At 39.8% G+C, this 25353-nt stretch overlaps 2 protein-coding genes and 1 pseudogene across 2 annotated transcripts in view; 2 read left to right on the forward strand and 1 right to left on the reverse strand.

Moving 5' to 3' along the window:
• The window catches only part of GRIP1 (glutamate receptor interacting protein 1), a 703482-nt gene extending 693282 nt beyond the window's left edge, over positions 1 to 10200 (forward strand). Inside the window, exons 24-25 of the mRNA XM_060164614.1 lie at positions 6427 to 6573; positions 9001 to 10200. Coding sequence (XP_060020597.1) covers positions 6427 to 6573; positions 9001 to 9228 — 375 coding nt within the window. The 3' untranslated portion in view covers positions 9229 to 10200. The remainder of the gene's footprint in view (positions 1 to 6426; positions 6574 to 9000) is intronic.
• A 10569-nt stretch (positions 10201 to 20769) lies between these two features.
• On the forward strand, positions 20770 to 21012 carry LOC132529937 (small ribosomal subunit protein uS14-like; annotated as a pseudogene).
• Positions 21013 to 21731: 719 nt separating this feature from the next.
• HELB (DNA helicase B) overlaps positions 21732 to 25353 on the reverse strand; it is a 42067-nt gene continuing 38445 nt past the window's right edge. The window contains exon 13 of the mRNA XM_060164964.1: positions 21732 to 22508. Within this exon, the coding sequence (XP_060020947.1) occupies positions 22404 to 22508 (105 nt within the window). The 3' untranslated portion in view covers positions 21732 to 22403. The remainder of the gene's footprint in view (positions 22509 to 25353) is intronic.

The raw sequence follows: 25353 nt of genomic DNA on the forward strand, positions 1-25353 counted from the left end.
CGGGGTCTTTTGTGTTTCCATACAAATTTTCTTTTCTTTTTTTTCTTTTTTTGGCCACACTGCGCAGCTTGTGGGACCTTAGTTCCCCGATCAGGGATTGAACCCAGGCTACAGCAGTGAAAGCACTGAGTCCTAACCACTGGACCACCAGGGAATTCCCTCCATACAAATTTAAACATTTTTTGTTCTAGTTCTGTGAAAAATGCTATTGGTAATTTGATAGGGATTGCATTGAATCTGTAGATTGCCTTGTGTAGTATGATCATTTTAATAATATTGATTCTTCCAATACAAGAACATGGTATATCTTTTCATCTGTTTGAAAATGGTATATACAGATATACATGGTATATCTGTCATCTTCAATTTCTTTGAAGAGTGTCTTATAGTTTTCAGAGTACAGGTCTTTTGCCTCCTTAGGTAGGTTTATTCCTACGTATTTAATTCTTTTTGGTGAAGTAGTAAATGGAATTTTTTCCTTAATATCTTTCTGATAGTTCATTGTTAGTGTATAGAAATACAACAGATTTCTGTATGCTAATTTTGAATCCTGCAACTTTACCAAATTCATTGATGAGCTCTAGTAGTTTTCTACTGGCATCTTTAGGATTTTCTCTCTATATTATCATGTCATTTGCAAACAGTGACAGTTCTACTTTTTCCTTTCTAATTTGGGCTCCTTTGTTTTTCTTCTCTGATTGATGTGGCTAGCACTTCCAAAACTATGTTGAATAAAAGTGGTGAGAGTGGGCATCCTTGTCTTGTTCCTAGTCTTAGAGGGAATGCTTTCAGCTTTTCACCATTGAATATGATATTAGCTGTGGGTTTGTCATATATGGCCTTCATTTTGTTGAGGTAGGTTCCCTCTATGCCCAATTTCTGGAGAGTTTTTATCATAAATGGGTGTTGAACTTTATCAAAAGTGTTTTCTGTACCTATTGAGATGATCATATGCTTTTTATTCTTCAACTTTTTAACATTGATTTGCAGATATTGAAAAATCCTTGCACCCCTGGGATAAATTCCACTTGACCATGGTGTATGATCCTTTTAAGGCATTGCTACTATTTGGAATTGGTTTGCTAGTATTTTGTTGAGGATCTTTGCATCTATGTTCATCAGTGGTATTGGCCTGTAATTTTTTTTGTGTGTGGTATCTTTGATATCAGGGTGATGGTGGCCTCATGGAATGTGTTTGAAGTGTTCCTTCCTCTGCAATTTTTTGGAATAGTTTCAGGAGGATAAGTGTTAACTATTCTCTAAATGTTTGGTAGAATTCACCAGTGAAACCATCTGGTCTTGGACTTTTGTTTGTTTTGGGAGTTTTTAAATTACTGATTCAATTTCAGTACTGGTAATTGGTCTGTTCATATTTGCTATTTCTTCCTGGTTCAGTTTTGGGAGATTGTACCTTTCTAAGAATTTGTCCATTGCTCCTAGGTTGTCCATTTTATTGCTGTATAGTTTCTCATTGTAATCTCTTAATATCCTTTGTATTTCTTTGGTGTCAGTTGTAACTTCTTTTTCATTCTTGTTTTGATTTGAGCCTTCTCCCTTTCTTTATTTTTATTTTTGGTGCTGTGTATTTTTTTAATATTTATTTTTTTATTTTATATTTATTTGGTTGTGTTGGGTGTTAGTTGCAGCAGGCAGGCTCCCTAGTTGCAGCAGGTGGGCTCCCTAGTTACTGCAGGTGGGTTCCTTAGTTGCAGCTCAAGGGCTCCTTAGTTGTGGCTCGCTGGCTCCTTAGTTTCAGCAGGTGGGTTCCTTAGTTGCGGCTCACCTGCTTCTTGGTTGTGGCATGCAAACTCTTAGTTGTGGCATGTATGTGGGCTCTAGTTCCCAGACCAGGGATCAAACCCAGACCCCCTGCGTTGGGAGCGCGGAGTCTTAACCACTGTGCCACGAGGGAAGTCCCTCCCTTTCTTTCTTGATGAGTCTGGCAAAAGGCTTATCAATTTTATTTTTTCAAAGAACCAGCTTTTAGTTTCATTGATCTTTTCTATTTTTTTTAGTCTTTTTCATTTATTTCTGTTCTGCTCTTTATGCTTTCTTTCCTTCTACTACAGGTTTTGTTTGTTCTTCTTTTTGTAATTGCTTTAGGTGTAAGGTTAGGTTGTTTATTTGAGATTTTTCTTGTTTCCTGAGCTTGTATCACTATAAGCTTTTGCTGTATCCCATAGGTTTTGGATCATCATGTTTTCATTTTCATTTGTCTCTAGGTATTTTTTGATTTCCTCTTTCAGTGATCCATTGGTTTAGTAGCATATTGTTTAGCCTCCATGTGTTTGCAGTTTTTGCAGTTCTTTTTTCTTGTAGGTGATTTCTAGTCTCATGGCATTGTGGTTGGAAAAGATGCTTGATGTGATTTCAGCTTTCTTAAATTTATGGAGACTCGTTCTGTGGCCTAGCATGTGATCTGTCCTGGAGAATATTCCATGCACACTTGAAAAGAATGTGTATTTTGCTGCTTTCGGATGGAATGCTGTATATATATCAATTAAGTCCATGTGGTCTAATGTGTTATTTAAGGCCTGTGTTTCCTTATTGATTTTCTGTCTGGATGATCTGTCCATTGATGAAAGTGGGGTGTTAAAGTCTCCTACTATTATTGTTACTGTCAATTTCTCCTTTTATGTCTGTTAATATTGCCCTTATATATTGAGGTGCTCCTATGTTGCATGCATATATATTTACAATTGTTATATCTTATTCTTGGATTTATTCCTTGATCATCATGTAGTGTCCTTGTCTCTTGTAACAGTCTTTAAAGTTTATTTTATCTAAGTATGCTACTCCAGCTTGCTTCTGATTTTTTGTTTGCATGGAATGCCTTTTTCCATCCTCTCACTTCCGGTCTGTATGTGTCTTTAGATCTAAAGCGAGTCTCTTGTAGGCAGCATATATACAGGTCTAGTTTTTTTGTATCCATTTCAGGCAGTCTGCTTCTTCTGGTTGGAGCATTTAGTCCATTTACATTTAAGTTAATTATCACTATGTATGTTCTTATTGCCATTTTGTTAATTGTTTCGGATTTGTTTTCATAGGTCTTCCCTCCTCCTTTTCTCTTATGATTTGATGACTATTGTTAGTGTTATTTTGGGTTCCTTTTTCTTTTTTGTGTGTATATCTATTATAGATTTTTGGTTTGTGGTTACCATGTTTCTATATAACAGTCTGTATACATACCTGATTGTTTCATGTTGCTGATCTCTTTATTTCAAAAGCATTTTAAATACCCTGCATTTGTATTCTCCTCCCCTCATGATTTCTGTTTTCGATATTGTATTTTACATCAAATTGTTTTATGTATCCCTTAACTGCTTATTGTGCATACAGGTGACAGTACTATTTTTGTCTTTTAACCTCTCTACTGACTTTGTGTGTGGATGATTTCCTACCTTTGCTGTATGTTTGCCTTTACTGGTGAGCTTTTTCCTCCTGTAATTTTGTTTCTAGTTGTGACCCTTTATTTTTTCTGCCTAGAGAAGTTCCTTTAACATTTGTTTTAAAGCTGGTTTGGTGGTGCTGAATTGTTTTAGCTTTTGCTTGTCTGTAAAGCTTTTTATTTCTCTATCAAATCTAAATGAGAGCCTTTATGCGTTAAGTATTCTTGGTTGTAGGTTTTTTCCCTTTCATCACTTTAAATATATTGTGCCACTCCCTTCTGTCCTTCAGTTTCTGCTGAAAAATCAGCTGATAGGCTTATGGGAGTTCCCTTGTATGTTATTTGTTGCTTTTCCCTTGCTGCTTTTAGTATTCTCTTTAATTTTTGTCATTTTGATTACGGTGTATCTTGGTATTGTTCCTCTTTGGATTAATCCTGTATGGGACTCTCTGTGCTTCATAGACTTGGGTACCTGTTTCCTTTGCCAGGTTAGAGAAGTTTTCAGCTATTATCTCTTCAAATATTTTCTTGGGCCCTTTCTCTCTTCTCCTTCTGGGACCCCCTATAATGCAAATATTAATATGCTTGATATTGTCCCAGAGGTGTCTTAAACTGTCCCCATTTCTTTTCATTCTTTATCTTTTTTCTATTCAGCAGCACTGATTTCTACTACTCTTGTCTTCCAGCTCACTGATCTGTTCTTCTGAATCATTTAGTCTATTATTAATTCCTTCTAGTGAATTTTTCATTTTAGTTATTGTATACTTAACCTCTGTTTGGTCATTCTTTATATTTTCTAATTCTTTGTTTAAAACTTTTAATTTCTCACTCTGTGCATCTATTCTTCTCCTGAGTTCTTTGATCATCTTTATGACTATTACTCTGAACTCTTTCTCGGGTAGATCGCCTATCTCCATTTCATTTAGTTCTTCTGGAGTTTTATCTTGTTCCTTGGTCTGGAACATAGTCCTCTGCCACTTTATTTTGTCTAAGTTACTGTTTGTGTTTTTATGTCTGTGGTAGCTTAATTACATTTCTCAACCTCGGAGAAGTGGCCCTTTGTAGGAGGTATCCTATGCATCCCAGCAGTGTACTCCCCTTTCATCACCCAAGCTATATGCTCTAGGGGTTCCCCCTAAGAGGGCTGCATGGGTCCTTCTTTGTGGTAGGCTGAGTGTGTGGGCAGTCTGGTAGGCTTGGTTGGTTGCTAGACCCTACCTTGTGCAGATGCTGCTGGTACTGTTTAGTGGGGCCTTGTCACCACGCAAGGTGACAAGGTTGTGCAACCCTAGTAGGTCTCAGGGGTAGTGCTGGCTTACTGGTGGGCAGAACCAGGGTCCCAAAGACTCTGGGGCTGTTGCCCACCCACTGGCAAGTGAAGCCGGATCCTGGGGTTAGTGCTGGACTACTGGCAGGCAGAGATGGTTCCTGGAGTCTGTTTGCGTGGCCCAGGGATCCCAGAGCTCGTTTCAGATCATTGGTTGGTGGGGGTGGTGGTTTCCTAATAGAGCTGGGTATGGGGTCTCTGGTGTCCAGAAGTTTGCATTGGCCTGCTAGTAGGGCGGGCCAGGCCTCAGCTGGCCCTGGGGTAGCGTCCAGCCTGCATTGTGGGATTGTAGCTTCTGGTGTCTGTCCCCTGGTGGGTGAGGCTGATCATGAGGCTAGTGCAGGCTTCCTGGAGGGAAGGGCTCAAGCCTACCCACTGGTGGGCGGAGCTGGGTCTTGGCCCTCTGGTGGGCAGGGCCCTGGCTTGGTGTGAGTCCAGAGGTGGCTGTGGGCTGTTAGACAGCCTGTCTGCTGATGGGTGGGGCTGTGTCCCTGCCCAGTTAGTTGTTGGGCCTGAGGCTTTGCAGCACTGGAGCCTGCAGGCTGCAGGGTGGAGCCAGGTCTTGGTGCTAATGATCCAGTGTGTCAGCCACCAGTAGTGTTCATGTGGCTGAATGTTCCCCAATATGTCTGCCACCAGTGTCTGTGTCCCCAGGGTGAGCCACAGCCACCTCCCACCTCTCCAGGAGACTTTCCAAGACCAGCAGGCAGGTCTGGCCCAGGCTCCTATCAAATTGCTTCTTTTGCCCTGGGTCCTGGTGTGCGTGAGATTTTGTGTGCCCTTTAAGAGCGAAGTCTCTGTTTCCCCCAGTCCCATGGGGCTCCTGCACTTAAGCTCCACTGGCCTTCAAAGCCAATGCTGTGGGGGCTCATTTCCCTGGTGCAGGAGCCCTGGGCTGGGGAGCCTGACTGTGGGGCTCAGAACTCTCACTCCTGGAGGAGAACCTCTGCAGTATAATTATTCTCCAGTTTGTGGATCGCCCACCCGGGATGTATGGGATTTGATTACATCACGAGTCTACTGGTGGTTCCATCTTGTGGTTCCCTCTTTGCCTTTTGTTGTAGAAGATGTTTCCTGGTAGGTTCCAGTCTTTTTCATCTATGGTTGTTCTGCAGGTAGGTGTGATTTGCTTGTAAGAGGAGGTGAGCTCAGGACCTTTCTACTCTGCCATCTTGGCTGCTCTCCCTTTTAAGACATTTCTTGCCCACAGTACTGAAGCACTGACTGGGATACTAGAGAAAATAAAATGGTGGACTTCCTGGCTCTTGCTCAAAGGCAGAGGATATGCTGAGCACTGAACACAGCACCGGGCACAGTGAACAGGAAGGAAAGGCCTTTGGCCTAATCCTGATATCCAGCTACAAGGGGCTAACCCTGGCTTCTCCCAACACCTAGGGGTTGCCCCAGGAGAAGTGAACCTGCCCCTGGGAACTTCTCACCTATATACACCTGATGACTGCAAGTAAGAAAAAAAAGAGAGAGACCAGAACTCTCCAGCATTTCTCCTCCTTTTCCAGGTCTGGGTGGGACTTGGCAAATTCCGAGGATGTTCCTAGAGAATGGAAAAAGCTTCAAGATTGGGGGGAGCTGCCTAATCTATTACAAATCTATTATATTGAAATTAGTTTGAAAAGATGGTTCATCAAGAAATTTCATAAGCAAAAGTCCTCAACCTACCTAAATATCCCCTTCACATTTTCTCATTTTCCAGGTGACCTTGTACAAGGGCTCTGACATGGAGGACTTTGGGTTCAGTGTAGCAGATGGCTTGCTGGAGAAAGGAGTATATGTCAAAAATATTCGCCCAGCTGGGCCAGGAGATCTTGGTGGCCTAAAGCCCTACGATAGGCTCTTACAGGTAAGACCTCAGATGGAATTTTATTTGGAAATTAATTTGGAAGTCGTATTTGATCAGTGTCCACCCATCCTCCTTTGCCTCAAGACGAGATTAGAGGCCCCTCCTATAGAGGATAGGCACTTTTTCCTTTGGTAGAATTTACCAGTTACTGAAACGGCCTGTTTCCCTATATATATTCCCCAGCAGATTCCAAACTTCTTGAGAACAGGACTAGTACCTTATTCTCCCATTTCCCATTATACAGTGATCGATACCAGTATCTCACACAATATAACCCAATATAAACCCAAAAGCTGAACCTTGTTTACTATTAAGTACTAGGAGTACTATGGTTGTCAGGTATAGTTTCATTGAGCAAAGCAAATTCCTGATCTTACGTAGTTTTTAGAAAGAGCATTTTGCAGGAAGAGGAGGGGGTTGCCATCAGTCTTGAAAGTACATTCAAGTGAATGAGTCTGTCCCTAAACAGTTGCCTTTCAAAGCATGAGGTTGCACTGACTGGTTGGCTTTCAGACACGTGTTCACTGAGCAAGTTGTCACTGATTGATTAGATAGTTTTAAAACCAATTCTGGTGATCTTTTTACCATGGCAATATAACAATTACTCTTGTCCTAAGAGTAAGGAACACGTTTATTTTCCATAGATACTCTAGTATTTGCTGAATAAATAACTATGGACAAGTTATTTGACCTGTCTTCCTAATCTATAAATTAGAGCTATACTTACTTTTATGGAAGATGAGGCTATAAAAGTAGACTGGACTCACCTTGTGAAGGGCCTTGAAAGCCAAGATAAAGCTCTTGGACTGTATTCTGGAGGTATATTAATTTTCTAAGCAGAATAATGACATATTTTATAATTTAGAAAGACGATACAATTATATCATAGGTGGATTGGTGTAGGGTGAAGGGGAGGCTCCCAGGAAAGACGATCAGGTAGGTAAGGGTAAGACACGTGTACCAGACCTGAGTCTTCAATGCCTTCAGTGCATCCTGGCAGAGCAGTCTGTGAGGCAGCCGGCAGCTTGCATTTGTTGCTCAGGAGAGATGTTACAGCCAAAAGTAAAGATCTGGGCTACTGAAGGCATGGATTTGGATAAAGTTGCCTATGGTGGATTTCTAGTAAGGAAGAGAAGAGAACTAAAGATAGAATTCTAAGAAAAACAAAATTTAAAGGACAGGAAGAAGTAAAGGCAGGAAAGGACTGAAAGTGAGCAGTTAAAATGGTACAAAGGTCAAAACAAAGTGGTGTCATAAGAGCCAAGGAAGGAGTTTTAAGGATGAGCAGGTAAAGGCCAAAGGGGATGAGAACTCAAGACACCATTCCTGTGTTGGACAGTTGGGGTCATTTATATAATATATAAGGGTCAGGTCCCAGACGGAGAAGATTGGGGAGAGAGTGAAAAGTCAAGGAATGGAAGCAGCATGTAGAGGATTCTTTAAACTTTTAGGGGGAAAAGAATAAGGAAACATAATCTCATACAGAGTGAAGAAAGAGAAAAACAAATACTGTATGCTAACATATATATGGAATCTAAAAAAAACAAATGGTTCTGAAGAACCTAGGGGCAGACAGGAATAAGATGCAGACATAGAGAATGGACTTAAGGACACAGGGAAGGGGAAGGGGAAGCTGGGATGAAGTGAGAGTGGCATGGACATATATACACTACCAAATGTAAAACAGATAGCTAGTGGGAAGCAGCCACACAGCACAGGGAGATCAGCTCGGTGCTTTGTTACCACCTAGAGGGGAGGGATAGGGAGGGTGGGAGGGAGACACAAGAGGGAGGGGATATGGGGATATAAGTATACGTATAGCTGATTCACTTTGTTACACAGCAGAAACTAACACAACGATGTAAAGCAATTATACTCCAATAAAGATGTTAAAAAAAAAAAGAATAAGGAAACATGAAAGACGATGAACGCATATGTAAGCTGAGGAGGGGGTGGGCTCATGACCGAGAGAGGTAGTTCAGTATCATGGTCAAGAGCACGAGCTTTGGAATCATCCAGACTGCCTGAGATTACATCCTCGCTGGACCACTTGCCAAGTTCTGATCTCAGGCAAATCTCTTAACCACTCTGTGCCTTACTTTCCTCATCTGTAAATCGGGTAATATTTGGCACTTGGAGCACCTGCCATGAATAAGGCGATATGCTCAGCATAGGGACATTGGGATGTGTCCCTGTTCCCTGCTCTCAAGGGCCTTACAATTTAGTAGCAGAGAGTAAATAAAGTAAGCCAATACCCATGTTATAGTGTGGTCAGGGCCAGGATAGACCTCTCTGTACAGAGTGCTCATTTAAGCACTTTCAAGACTTTAATCAATCAACCTGTTGTGTCTGAAATGTTACTCTGGGTTTTGGGAATCATCTTATGTCTATAACAGTAATTCAAAGTGGCGCTTCTTGACCTTTCAGGTTAATCATGTCCGAACGAGAGACTTTGACTGCTGCCTTGTTGTGCCCCTCATAGCAGAATCTGGTAATAAGCTGGACCTGGTTATTAGTAGAAACCCCCTGGCTTCACAGAAGTCCATAGAACAGACTCTACCAGGAGGAGAATGGAGTGAACAGAACAGTGCTTTTTTCCAGCAGTCGAGCCACGGTGGTAATTTGGAGATACGAGAGCCCACTAATACATTATAGCGATGCTTTCTACAAAGCAGGACAAAAGACAATATCTACATGGTGCTAAAAAAAAAAAAATCCCTTTAAGATTTCTGTGACATTTGAAGCACAGATAATCATGTGGCATTAACTGCAAGCACAGGGGTCTTTTAAATCTCATGGCTCATGTTCACTTACCCTTTCAAGTTGAAGAGGTTTCTTTGTTGGTGATCACTATGGTATATGACAGGCAACCCCCTGCCAATACCCAGGGTAGCGAAAAAGAAAAACAAGTAGGCCACCCCTCTCTACAGTTAACATCAGAGGAAATTTTTTACAGGTCCATCTTCCTATTCCTTTTTAAAAAGAGAAATATCTGTTTGAAAATGTTCTCTATGATAATTTCCTTAATTCACTTTGAAATCAGTTTCTTACCACAAAGTCATTCATGCAAGAATTTACCCAACAAGGCTTTTCATAAAGCTGGCTGTACTAGGAGAGCTAGTTTGGTGAACTGCTGGGACTGCTGCTATGGGAGGGGTACAGGTATAAAATCATCTTACAACGTTTCAGCAATGATGCACGTAGGCAACCATAATAGGTGGTGGTAAATGTTTTGCCCAAGTTTAGGAATGATTTTAACTAAGATGTATGCTATTCCCTATGCAACAGATTATCAAACAGGATATGTCTTGTGACCTGTTTTTTTTTTTAAGGACACATTGTTAATAGCTGAAAAATCTGATAATGAATTAGGGTGTTTAGCAACACTGAGAATTAGTTATCTTATTTTTAAAATTCAAGACTAAGAATTTGAGAATGAAGAGTCTATTAAAATGAAGTTTATCTTGACTGATAGGCAAATCAAACTCATACTGCTTGACAGACATGTTTTGAAAACTGATTATATTGAGGGGTGTACAGCACATGTACTTAAAAATGACACTGGACTGTCTTTTGTTCTGAGCCATGCCACTTACTGAAATTGTAAATACATTTTTTACAAAATGCATTGCCAATTATTACCATCCCTCAAAGCAATAAATTGTGACAGTTGCTTTTAATGTTCGTCAGCAACTGTTTTCATCTGTTCAGATATTTTGAATAGTTACACTAATAACTGTTATTTGGTGAATATAAAAAAAAAATCTGTATATTAATTGTAGAATCTCCATACTGAAACAATTATTTTCCAAACATTTTTATTTTGGTCAATAATTCAAACAACTGCTTAGGTAAAGCATTTGAACACTGTGTCCTTTGTTTAAGGAAGAAGTTCACCTTTCTTTTTTGTGCAAAGAAATATATTATTTCAATCATAGTTCAGAACTGCCAGGGCAAGAAAGTATAAAGCAGAATCATGTTAAGGAAAAAAAAAGATCATGAGGGGAGTCACTTAAATATGTATTTTTATTTGTAACAAACAAGTATTAAACTGTAAAGTATTTTTGTACAAATTTAATACTTTAATAGCATGGTATTTATCGTCTATGTATGGTTTTGGGGAATTAAAAATTGTTGCAAATATTTGTATGGAAAAAAAAACCCTCTACCAAATGGAATAAACAGTGATTTTAAAAAGCCAAAAGAAAAACTATTTTTTTTTTTTTTTGGTGCTTTGAATATATTTTAGTGTTCTAGATTGAGCCCTACACAATACCTATAGTTACATAATTTTCTACGGGGGAAGATTTTGCCATAAACTTGAAAAGCAACATGGAAGACCTTAGGTTTTGAAATTTGATCTGGACTTGAAGTCCAGCTCTGGTACTCACTCAGTGGTGGCATAAAATTTAATTACTGTGAGTCAGTTTCCCCACCTATAATACTGAAGGTCATATCTACATTCCGGTACTTTCATGAGAAGAGATGTGACATATATGTGAAAATGCTAAAACAGGAACACCTCCAAGACTAATGGTACATTTACTTTAGGTGACAAAGCTTGATCTTAAGGATCACATCTAGCCTGAGAACATTATATGTATTCTATAAAATACATTTTCAAAAACTATTAAAATGTATAAATTTTCATCATGCTATCTTAAAAAAGAAAAAAACTATTACCTTATAGTCCCAACGTTTTCATTTTTGCAGATTGCCTAGCAGGCTTTGTAAATTCACAGGAACAAGGCAGGGTGTCCATTCTTGCCACTTCCATTTAACAGTATGACAAGGAAGTGAAATAAAAGGCAACTAGATTGGAAAGGAAGAAGTAAAACTCTACTTGCAGATGATACAATCTTGTGTATACAAAAACCTTAAGGAATCCACTAAAAAAACTATTAAAACTAATATGAGTTTAGCAAGATTACAAGATACAAAAATCAATTGAATCTCTATACTGTAGCAATGAACAAACCAAAAATAAAACAATTATATTCTATAAAGCACAGGAAGCTCAGCTTGGTGCTCTATGATGACCTAGTTGGGTGGGATGGGGGTGGGGTGGGAGGGAGGTCCAAGAGGGAGGGGATGTAGGTATACATATAGCTGATTCACTTCATTGTACAGCTGAAACTAACACAACATTGTAAAGCAACTGTACTCCAATAAAAAAATTATATTCTCATAGGATCAACAATAAAATACTTAGGAATAAATTCAATAAAAGTACAGAGTAGGTGTGGAAGACAGCAGAGTAAAAGACCCTGAGCTCACCTCCTCTCATGAGCACACCAAAGTAACAGCTAGCTGCAGAACAACCATCTGTGAAGAAGACTGGAACCTACCAGAAAAGATCTTCTACAACTAAAGATATAAAGAAGGTACCACAACAAGACAGACAGGAGGGGAGGACTTGAAGTATAATCAAATCCCATACCCCACACGTGGGTGACCCACAAACTGGAGAATAAATATACTGTAGAGGATCTCCCACAGGAGTGACAGCTCTGAGCCCCACATCAGGTTCCCCAGCCTGGGGGTCTGGCACTGGGAAGACAAATCCTCAGAGCATTTGGCTTTGAAGGCCAAGAGGCCTTCACTGCAGGAGCCCCACAGGACTGGGGGAAACAGAGACTTCACTTTTCAAAGGGCACACACAAAATCTCACACACACCAGGACCCAGGGCAAAATCAGTAATTTGATAGGAGCCTGGGCCAGACCTGCCTGCTGGTCTTGTAGACTGTCCTGGAGAGGCAGAGGGATGGCAGCAGCTCACCCAGGGGGACACAGACACTGGTGTCAGACATTGAGGAGCATTCAATTGTGTGAACATTCCAGGTGGCTGACATGCTGGTTCATTAGCACCAAGATCTGGCCCCATCCAACAGCCTGAAGGCTCCAATGCTGGGATGCCACAGGCCAAACAACTAACTGGGTGGGGACACATCCCCACCCACCAGCAGAGAGGCTGCCTAAGGGCTTCCTGAGCCCACAGCCGCCTCTAGACATGCCCCTAGACATGGCCCTGCCCACCTGAGGGCCAATATCCAGCTCCACACACCAGTGGGAAGGCACCAGCCCCTCCCACCAGGAAGCCAGCCCAAGCCTCTAGACCAGCCTTACCCACCAGGGGGCAGACTCCAGAAAGAAGAAAGCTACGATCCTGCAACACAGGCCAGACGCCACCCTAGGACTCGTTGGCCCCCTGCCCTGCCCACTAGCAGGCTAATACAACCTTCCAGACACTCTGGACCCATGACCGACTGTCAGGACTGGCCCCTGACAACACCAACAATCTGAAATGAGCTCTGAGATCCCTGGGCCCTGCAGGCAAACTCCAAGAAACACCTCTAACTGCTAGTAGTCTGGTACTCCTCCCAGGGTCCGGCTTCACCTCTCAGTGGGCGGGCAACAGCCCCAGAGTCTTTGGGACCCTGATTCTGCCAGCACTAGCCTCAGGGCCCATTAGGTTTCCACAACCAGCCACCTCACGACCAGGCCCCTCTAAAGAGCAGCCAGCAGCGTCCACGCAAGGCAGGGCTGTGCAAACCACCAGGCTAGGCACCAGCCAAGCCTACAAGACAGCCCACATAGGCAGCCAACACAGAAAGAGCCATGCAGCCCTCTTAGGGGGCACCTCTAGAGCATACAGCTTGGGTGACGGGTGGAGTGCACTGCTGGGACGCACAGGACACCTACAGAGGGCCACTTCTCCAAGGATGAGAAACGTAACTAACTTACCACGTACGTAAAAATATAAACAGCAATAGACAAAATGAGATGGCAGAGGACTATGTTCCAGACCAAGAAACAAGATAAAACTCCAGAAGCGGAGTTAAGTGAATAGGCAATCTACCCAAGAAACAGTTCAGAGTAATGATCATAAAGGTGATCAAAGAACTCAGGAGGAGAATGGATGTGCAGAGCAAGAAGTTAGAATTTTTTTAACAAAGAATGAGAAAATATAAAGAACAACAAAACTGAGACGAAGAGTACAATAACTGAAATGAAAAATACACTAGAAGGAATCAATAATAGACTACATGAGGGGCTTCCCTGGTGGCGCAGTGGTTGAGAATCTGCCTGCTAATGCAGGGGACACGGGATCGAGCCCTGGTCTGGGAGGATTCCACATGCCGCGGAGCAACTAGGCCCGTGAGACACGGCTGCTGAGCCTGCACGTCTGGAGCCTGTGCTCCACAACAAGAGAGGCCGTGGTAGTGAGAGGCCTGCGCACTGCGATGAAGAGCGGCCCCCACTTGCCACACTAGAGAAGGCCCTCGCACAGAAGTGAGGACCCAACACAGCAAAAGTAAATAAATTAATTAATAAACTCCTACCCCCAACATCAAAAAATAATAATAATAATAGACTACATGATACAGAAGAGTGGATCAGTGACTGGAAGACAGCATAGTAGAAATCACTGCTGCTGAACAGAAAAAAGAGTGAAAAGAAATGAAGACAGTTTAAGACGCCTCTGGGAAAACATGAAGCACATTAATATTTGCATTATAGGGTTGCCAGAAGGAGAAAAGAGAGAAAGGGCCTTTCTTTTTGAAATATTTGAAGAGATAATAGCTGAAAACCATCCTAACCTAGGAAAGGAAACAGTCACCCAAGTTCAGGAAGCACAGAGTCCCATGGAGGATTAACCCGAAGAGGAGCACACCAAGACACACTATAATCAAAAGGACAAAAATTCAAGAGAGAATCCTAAAAGCAGCAAGGGAAAAGCAACAAATAACATACAAGGGAACTCCCATAAGCCTATCAGCTGATTTTTCAGCGGAAACTCTGCAGGCCAGAAGGGAGTGACACAATATATTTAAAGTGATGAAAGGGAAAAACTGACAACCAAGAATACTCTACCCAGGAAGACTCTCATTTAGATTTGATGGAGAAATCAAGCTTTACAGACAAGTGAAAGCTAAAAGAATTCAGCACCACCAAACCAGCTTCACAACAAATGTTAAAGGAACTTCTCTAGGCAAAAAAGAAAAGGCCACAACTAGAAAAAAGAATTATGGAAGGAAAAAGTCCACCAGTAAAGGCAAACATACAGTAAAGGTAGGAAATCATCCACACACAAAGCTAGTAAGGAGGTTGAAAGATAAAAGTAGTAATATCACCTGTATCCACAATAAGCAGTTAAAGGATACCTAAAACAATTAGATGTAAAATATATCAAAACAGTAATAGTGAGGGGAGGAGAGTACAAATGCAGGGTATTTAAAATGCATTTGAAATTAAGAGAACAGCAACTTGAAACAATCAGGTATGTATACAGACTGCTATACAAAAACTTCATGGTAACCACAAACCAAGAATCTATAATAGATAAACACACAAAAAAGAAAAAAGAATCCAAAATAACACCAAAAGTAGTCATCAAAGCACAAGAGAAGAGAACAAAAGAAGAAAGGGGAAGAAAAAGACCCACAAAAACAAATCCGAAACAACAAAAGGCAACAAGAACATACATAGCAATACTTACCTTAAATGTAAACAGACTAAATCCTCCAACCAGAAGACACAGACTGCCTGAATGTATACAAAAACAAGACCCGTATATATGCTGCCTACAAGAGACTCACTTTAAATCTAAAGACACATACAGACAAAGTGGGGGGATGGAAGAAGGTATTCCACAAAAATGGAAATCAAAAGAAAACTGGGGTAGCAATACTTACATCAGACAAAATAGACTTTAAAATAAAGACTGTTACAAGAGACAAAGAAGGACACTACATAGTGATCAAGGGATCCATCCAAGAAGAGGATATAACAATTATAAATATATATGCACCCAACATAGGAACACATCAATGTATAAGGCAATATTAACAGACATAAACGAGAAATCAACAGTAACACAATAATAGTGGGGGACTTTAACACTCCACTTACATCAATGGACAGATCATCCAGACAGAAAATCAATAACGAACCACAGCCCTTAAATAACACATTAGAACAAATGGACTTAACCCATACTTTTACAGCATTCCATTCAAAAGCAGCAAAATACACATTCTTTTCGAGTGCACATGGAACATTCTCGAGAATAGATCATATGCTAGGCCACAAAACAAGCCTTGATAAATTTAATAAAACTGAAATCATATCAAGCATCTTTTCCAACCACAACACTATGAGACCAGAAATCAACTATAAGGAAAAAAACTGCAAAAAACAAACACGTGGAGGCTAAACAATATGCTACTTAACAACAAATGGATCACTGAAGAAATAAAAGAAAAATAAAAAAATACCTAGAGAAAAATGAAAATGAAAACCTGATGATCCAAAACCTATGGGATGCAGCAAAAGCAGTTTTAGGAAGAAAGTTTATAGTGATACAAGCTTACCTCAGGAAACAAGAAAAATCTCAAATAAACAATCTACCATTATGCTTAAAGCAACCAGAGAAAGAACAAACAAAATCCAAAGTTTGTAGAAGGAAAGAAAGCATAAAAAATCAGAGCAGAATAAAATAGAGACAAAAAAAAAATCAATGAAACTAAAAGCTTGTTCTTTGAAAAGACAAACAGAATTGATAAACCTTTAGCCAGACTCATCAAGAAAAAGAGATGGAGAGCCCAAATCAATAAAACCAGAAATGAAAAAGAAGTTACAACTGATACCACAGAGATGCAAAGGATCATCGAAGACAGCTATGAGCAACTATATGGAAATAAAATGGACAACCTAAAAGAAATGGACAAATTCTTAGAAAGGTACAATCTCCCAAGACTGAACTAGGAAGAAATAGAAAATATGAACAGACCAATTACCAGTACTGAAATTCAATCAGTAATTTAAAAACTCCCAACAAAAGTCTGGGACCTGACGGTTTCATGCGTGAATTCTACCAAACATTTAGAGAATAGTTAACACCTATCCTCAAACTATTCCAAAAATTTGCAGAGGAAGGAACACTTCCAAATACTTCCTGAGACAGTGGTCTCAGACAAAGATATCACAAAAAAGAAATTACAGGCCAATATCACTGATGAACATAGATGCAGAAATCCTCAACAAAATACTAGCAAACTGACTCCAACAATACCTTAAAAGGATCATACACCATGACCAAGTGGGATTTATCCCAGGGGTGCAAGGATTTTTCAATATCTGCAAATCAATCAATGTTAACAAACTGAAGAATAAAAAGCATATGATCATCTCAATAGGTGCAGAAAATGCTTTTGACAAAGTTCAACACCAATTTATGATAAAAACTCCAGAAACTGGGCAAAGAGGGAACCTACCTCAACATAATAAAGGCAACATATGACAGACCCACAGCTAACATCATATTCAACAGTGAAAAGCTGAAAACTTCCCCTGTAAGATTAGGAACAAGACAAGGATGCCCACTCTCACCACTTTTATTCAACATAGTTTTGGAAGTGCTAGCCACAGCAATCAGAAAAGAAAAACAAAGGAGTCCAAATTAGGAAGAAGTAGAACTGTCACTGTTTGCAGATGACATGATAATATAGAGAGTAAATCCTAAAGATGCCAGTAGAAAACTACTAGAGCTCATCAATGAATTTAGTAAAGTTGCAGGATTCAAAATTAGCATACAGAAATCTGTTGTATTTCTATACACTAACAATGAACTACCAGAAAGAGATATTAAGGAAACATTCCCATTTACCATCACATCAAACAGAATAAAATACCTAGGAATAAACCTATCTAAGGAAGCAAAAGACCTGTACTCTGAAAACTATAAGACACTGACAAAAGAAACTGAAGATGACACAAATGTAAAGATATACCACATTCTTGGATTGAAAGTATCAATATTGTTAAAATGGCCATACTACAAAAGGCAATCTACAGATTTAATGCAATCTCTATCAAATTACAGAACTAGAACAAAAAAATTTTAATTTGTATAGAAACACAAAAGACCAAAACAGCCAAAACAAGCTTGAAAAAGAAGAACAAAGTTGGAGGAATCATGCTCCCTGGCTTCAGAGTATACTACAAAGCTACAGTCATCAAAACAGTATGGTACTGGCACAAAAACAAACACATAGATCAATGAAACGGGATACAATGCCCAGAAATAAACCCACACACTTACAGTCAATCTACGACGAAGGAGGCAAGAATATACAGTGGAGAAAAGACAGTCTCTTCAATAAGTGGTGCTGGGAAAACTGGACAGCTACATGTAAAAGAATGAAATTAGAACATTCTCTAACACCATATACAAAAATAAACTCAAAATGGATTAAAGACCTAAATGTAAGACCATATTTTAAAACTCTTGGAGGAAAACATAGGCAAAACACTGTCTAACATAAATAGCAGCAATAATTTTTTTGGATCTGTCCCCTCGGGTAGTGGAAACAAAAGCAAAAATATACAAATGGGACCTCAATAAACTAAAAGCTTTTGCACATCAAAATGAAAAGACAACCTATAGAATGGGAGAAAATATTTGCAAATGATGTCACTGACATGGTATTAATTTCCATAATATGCAGACAGGTTATAGAGCTCAATATGAAAAAAAAAAAAGAACCCAATCAAAAAATGGGCAGAAAACCTAAATAGATATTTCTCTGAAGAAGACATACAGATGGCCAACGGGCACATGAAAAGATGTTCAACATCGCTAATTATTAGAGAAATGCAAATCAAAACTACAATGAAGTAATCACTTCACACCGGTCAGAATGGCATCACCCAGAAGTCTCCAAATAATAAATGCTGGAGAGGGTGTGGAGAAAAGGAAACTCACCTGCACTGTTGGCGGGAATGTAAATTGGTGAAGGCACTATGGAGAACAGTATGGAAGTTTGTTAAAAAACTAAAAATGGAGTTACCATATGGTCGAACAATTCCACACCTGGGCATATATCCAGAGAAAACTCTAATTCAAAAAGATACATACATCCCTATGTTCATACCAGCACTATTTACAGTAGTCAAGACATGGAAGCAACCTAAACGTCCATGGATAGACGAATGGATAAAGAAGATGTGGTATGTATATATATATACACATATATGTATACAAACACACACACACACACACATACATATAATGGAAGATTATTCAGCCATAAAAAAGAATGAAATAATGCCATTTGCAGCAACATGGATGGACTTAGAGATTATCATACTAAATGAGGTCAGACAACAATAAATATTATACGATATCACTTACATGTGGAATCTTAAAAAATAATAGAAATGAACTGATTTACAAAACACAAACAGACTCACAAAGAAAACAAACTTACGGTTACCAAATGGGAAAGGGGTGGGGATGGATAAATTAGGAGTTTGAGATTAGCACATACACACTACTATACATAAAACAGATAAGCAACAAGGATCTATTGTATAGCACAGGGAACTATATTCAATATCTTTTAATAACCTGCAATAAAAAAGAATCTGAAGGGCTTCCATGGTGGCGCAGTGGTTGAGAGTCCGCCTGCCAGTGCAGGGGACACAGGTTCATGCCCCAGTCCGGGAGGATCCCACATGCTGCGGAGTGGCTGGGCCCGTGAGCCATGGCCGCTGAGCCTGTGCATTCGGAGCCTGTGCTCCGCAACGGGAGAGGCCACAACAGTGAGAGGCCCACGTACCAAAAAAAAGAAAAAAGAATATACTATGTATCTATAAATATAGATAACTCAATCACTTTGCTTTACACCTGAATCTAACACATTGTAAATCAGCTATACTTCAATTAAATAACAGCACAAAACTATACTCTGAAGCTATAAAACATTGTTGAAAGAAATGAAAGAAGACATAAATAGAAAGACATCCCATGTTTATAGACCAGAAGACTTAATATTGTTAAGATGGCAATACTCCCCAGATACATAGATTCAACACAATCCCAATCAAAATCCCAGTTGGCTTTTTTGTCAATAAAATTGACAAGCTGATCCCAAAATTCATACAAAAAGCAAGGGACCCAGAAGAGCCAAAAAATCTTGAAAGAGAGGAGTAAATTGAAGGACCCACATTTCTTGATTTCCTTTTTTTTTTTGGCTGCGCCGCACAGCATGCAGGAATCTTATCTTAGTTCCCTGACCAGGGATTGAACCTGCACCCACTGCAGTGGAAGCGTGGAGTCCTAACCACTGGACCACCAGGTAAGTCCCCACATCTGTTGATTTCAAACCTGCAAAACTAATGAAGACTCATGATGCTGGCATAAGGACAGATGTTTGGATCAATGGAATAGATAGAGAATCCAGAAATAAACCCTCACATTTATAATCAACTGATTTTTTGACAAGGATGCCAACACAATTCAATGGAGAAATAGTCACTTCAAGAAATGGAACTGGAACAACTGGAGAGCCACATGCAAAAGAATAAAGTTGGGCTCCTACCCCACCATATAAAAAAATTAACTCAAAATGAATCCACGAGCTAAATGTAACACCTAGCACTATTTAACTCTTGTAAGAAAAAATAGGAGTAAGCCTTCATGACTTTAGATCAGCATTGGATTATCAGATGTAGCACCAATAGCACAAGCAATAACAACAACAAAAATACACACACTGGACATCATCACAATTAAAAAATTTTGTAAATGTTTCTCATGAGACTGGTAAGTAGAATATATTAAGAACGCATACTCAATAATAAAAAGGAAAATAACCCAATTTTTAAGTGGACAAAGGATCTGAATAGACATTTCTCTGAAGACACACAAATGGCCACTAAGCACATGAAAAGGTGATCAACATCATTAGTCATAAGGGAAAAGCAAATCAAAACCATTATGTCACTTCATATCCACTAAGATGGCTATAATTAAAAAGTCAGATAATAACAAATGCTAGAGACAATGGAGAAACTGGAACCCTCACACACTGCTGGTGTAAATATAAAATGGTACAGCTGCTTTGGAAAACAGTTTAGCAGTTCCTCAAAAGGTTAAATATAGAGTTACCATACGACCAGCAATTCCATTCCTAGGTATATACTTAGAAGAAATGAAAATATATACCCACACAAAAACTTGTACACAGATGTTCATAGCAACATTAGTTATGATAGCCAAAAAGAGGAAACAACCCACATGTCCATCAACTAATGAATGGATAAATTCAACATACCATATCCATACAATGGAATATTTCGTAATAAAAAGAAATGAAGGCCTTCTGCCTCACTGCACTACTGAAAGCAGGATGGGTCATGAGCAACTCTACTAGAGCTACCTGCAAAAATTCAGCCAAGGTTCCTGATCTCGCCACATCAGCTCAAACCAGCATGGTCTGATCTGGAAATATTACCTCAATATATGCCGCCAGTTTTTCCATCAGTACACGAAAGATATAGGCTTCATCAAGCTGGATAAAACGACACTCCTTGAATGGATTATCCAAGACATACACCCAATAAAAGAAATAATGCTAGTTCTTTGTACATAATTTTTTAAACTTTGAAAAAGGGAGAGGGATGAAGCACTATTACATGTTACAATGTGGATGAAGTCTGAAAACATTATTCTAAGTCAAAGAAGTCAGTAACAAGGGATCATATATTGTATGATTCCATTTATATGAAATGTCTGAAATAGGCAAGTCAATAGAGACAAAATAGATTAGCAGTTCTAGGGCTGAAGCGGAAAAGGGATTAGAGCTAAGAGGTACAGGGTTTCTTTGGGGGATGATAAAAATGTCCTAAAATCAATTGTGGTGTTGGTTGCACAATTCTGTGAATTTACTAAAAGCCACTCAACTATGTAAACGGGTGAACTGTATGTGAATTATAGCTCAGGAAGGCTATTTTTAAAACACTGGGATAACAGGTAAATTTTTCCTAACTTTTTCTTTTACCATTTAATAATAAATTAAACTCAAAAAAATCAAATCACTGGGCTTCCCTGGTGGCGCAGTGGTTGGGAGTCCGCCTGCCGATGCAGGGGACACGGGTTCGTGCCCCGGTCTGGGAGGATCCCACATGCCGCGGAGCGGCTGGGCCCGTGGGCCATGGCCGCTGAGCCTGCGCGTCCGCAGCCTGTGCTCCGCGGCGGGAGAGGCCACAGCAGTGAGAGGCCCGCGTACCGCAAAAAAAAAAAAAAAAAAAAATCAAATCACTGAGGAAAAAAAATTTTTCAAAGTGGAATATCTAACAATATACTCTCAGAAGAAATGATAACTGTGACATGATAGACATATTAGCTAATGCTACAGTGGTAATTATATTGCAATACAGAAGTAGTGAATCAACATGATGCACACCTTAAACTTACCCAATGTCCTATGTCAATTATATCTCAAATTAAGAAAACAAAAACAAAACCCAATGTGCTTCCAGCTCAGCAGGAATTTCCAGGAAAATGTACCAGGTAGGCCCAGGCAGCAGTGATGGAGCAAGTAGCAGCCTTGCGAGATGACCACTTTGCAGAAGACACAATGTCCTAGAATACGTGTCAATAATTTAAGAGATATAATTACAGTTTATCTTTACCACTGCTTCAACCCAATGGCAAAGATCACCCACAACGATGATGGAAATTAATAAGGCATTATTCTAAAAATAAAACACTTTTAAAAATACAGAGGTTTTTTAAAAAAAATATATAACATATTTTTCCCTCATATATGACCAGTGCTGTCAGTTCTCCTGATGACAGATGTCAAAATCACTAAGGTTTTCTTTGATGAAATGATCTTAAAACATCTGCTAACACAAATGCCTTAAAATAAAACTCCAGTTAATAGACATCCTCTTTTGTCTTGATCCTTTGAAGCTATGATATTCATTTTGTGTTGAATGGAAAAAAATAGACAATTACTTTGAGCAATCTGAAATAAAACTAAGTTTCCTGATTATTTGTAGGTTTGAAAAGTTGCCTGGGGGTTAAACTACTTAGTCTCAAATTCTGAAGTTTAGAAGACACTTGTGGAGATGATTCTTCCACCTGTTGGAACAACAATAAAAATAAAGTTAATTTTATAAAAATATAGTCAGTCTACCCTGTGTAATTCTATTCCCTCTGACTGCTTCTCAGAAGACATCATACATTTTCCCACCCCGTGGAAGCCTGGAGCAGACCAGAGCCATCAGCTGTCATCCTGCTTTTGCTCACTGTGGTAACGCCACTACCCACTTCCAGGACTGGCATGTAGAAGTGACTGTTTGCTAACTGAGTACATACATTTAATTTCTAAAAGTGCGGACAGGGTCCACTACATAATTTGGCAGTGCAAAATTAAAATGTGGGCCCCTTGTTCAAAAATTAAGAATTTCAAGATGACAAGCAGAGAACATTAAAACAAGCATGGGTTCCTTCTAAGCACGAAGCCCTGTATGACTGACTGCCCAGCCTGCACGTCCACGACGCAGGCTGTAGGTGTGGTTAAGACGATACACTGCAAGTACACCTCAAGTATACTCTTGGTACTGTTAGTGATTCCCAAGCACCAGTCAATGGACCAGTACAGTCATGAAGAGGATTCACCACCACAGGGAAAGAGAAAAATTAGCAAAATTCAACTCATCATTCATCATGCTAAATCTGTTCCATTTAGGGGACGGTGATGGTTAATTTCATGTGTTAACTTGGCTAAGCCACAGTACCCCGATATTTGGTTGAATAATACTGTTCTAGACGTTTCTTTGAAGGTATTTTTTAGATGAGATCAATGTTTAAATCAGCCAACTGAGTAAAGTGGATTACTCTCCATAATGTAGGTGGGCTTCATCCAATCAGCTGAAAGCCTTAACAGAAAAAAGACTGACCTCCCCCCAGGAAGAAGGAATTCTGCCAGCAGACTACCTTCGGAACTTGAAATGCAACATCAACTCTTCTCTGAGTCTCCTATCTGCCAGCTCACCTGCAGATTTTGGACTCTACTAATACCAGCCTTCACAATGGCATAAGCCAACTCCTTAAAATAAATTCAGATAGATAGGTTAAATTAAATACCCTAGATAGATAGATAGATAGAGACACACCCTGTTGGTTCTGTTTCTCTAGGGAACTCTGAGTAAGACAAGGACTTTCTTTATTCAGGGACTATGTAATTATGTCTTTCCTAGCTTTTTTTATTGTTAAGTAAAAATGTCATTTTCTTTCAAAAAATTCTGGAAATCCTGCTTTAAACATGATAAATTTTAGCAATATTTTACACATATGTTTTTATTTTAAGGGTCATTTTTGTCACCCATCCCTTTTTTTCTTTGATGGTGGGAGACTAGGCAAAAGGAAAAAAAATAATCAGGTCAACATTTTCTTTGAGGACTTTTCTCCAAACCCAAAGCTATTAATTGACAGAAAAGCAAAAGCTTTCTTCTAGGAGGGAGGGGCTCAGGTATTTTAGTCATTGGTATTTGTAGAATCTCAATACTGGTTTAGCCCTTATGTAGCAATACAAATGTGAAGGATGGATATGTGGGCAGCCCTTGTCATCGAATTTGATCTTTCACAAATGACACATCTCAATGCATCTGAAAGTCTAGAATTATGAGCAAAGAGGTCCCTAATTTATAGAAGTCCTGAAGCTTTGAATTCTAGTTTCCTCATTTCTAGGGATTCCTGTAAATGCCACATACTTGTGGCAAACCTTGTGAGAAAACTCATCCTCTTCAGTTAGAGGACTTTGCTTATACTGCTGCCATCGTGCAGTGGGAACAACCCACACTGGGCAGCCCCCCAGTGTCACTCTGCGCTCCAGACCTTCAGGGACATTAGCCTCCCCCGGAGCTTAAAAGCTTTGGCAAGCTCAAAACCGATGATGAATAGTGCTGCCAATTTCTCTTCGTACCATCCTATAAACCATGATTCCCCCACCCCATGTTGGTGCTAAGAAATAAAAAGCAAGAAACTTTTAGAAAAAGACTCTTTCCTTGGAACTGCTTCTGTTTTCTGCTCCAGGTCAAAAGCTTTATTTAATCCCAGGGTCTTTGTAAGAGGTAACATAGTTAATTAAAAAAAAAAAAAAGATGCTTTGTTGAGATGGAAATTCCATCTCAGCAGAGTTGATCTCGAGTACTGAATGAAACTTAGAATCAGCAGTGATCCCACTATTTTGAAGAAGAAAAAAAGGGAAAACTTTTTTTTCTGCTATGTCCACTTTTATCACTTTCTTTTTTATGGCTGAGTAATATTCCATTGTATGCATGTGTATACATATATGCGTGTATACACACACACACACACACACACACACACACCCCACAATGTCCCCAATCCTATCTAAGGGAAACTCCTCTACTTATGCTCTGGAGTTTCCCATCTCACCCACTTCAGGACTCCATTCCTACAATTATCCCCTCTCTCTGAATCATGAATTTCTTGTTTTCCATTGGACCATTCCATCAATACCCTAGGATGCTTTAATGTACCCATCCAAAATAAATCAATCAATAAATCCTTCCTTGACCATGAGTCCTCCATCCAGATACAGCCCTATCTCTCTGCTCCTTTTCATAGCAACCTTCAAGAACCCTGCCTCTACTGCTTCCTCCACTCTCTCACCCCCTAGTCTCTGACCAGTCCACCCTAGATAGACTTTTGTCCCCTCCCACCACCCTAGTCTTCCTTTTCTCTCACTCATACTTCTTTTCAGTCACCTTTGCCAGTTCCTCCTCTGCCAGACCTCTGAAAGTTAGGAGTACCCCCAGAACTCAGTCTTAGGGCCTCCTCCTCTATCTGTGGCATCTCCTGAAATTAACCCACCACCATATGCTAATGACTCCTAAATGGACATTTCCCTCCCTAACCTACCCTGAGGCTCTAAACTTCTCTACCAACCACTGCCTTT

The sequence above is a fragment of the Lagenorhynchus albirostris genome, chromosome 11 (assembly GCF_949774975.1).
Source record: "Lagenorhynchus albirostris chromosome 11, mLagAlb1.1, whole genome shotgun sequence".
Lineage (NCBI taxonomy): Eukaryota > Metazoa > Chordata > Mammalia > Artiodactyla > Delphinidae > Lagenorhynchus > Lagenorhynchus albirostris.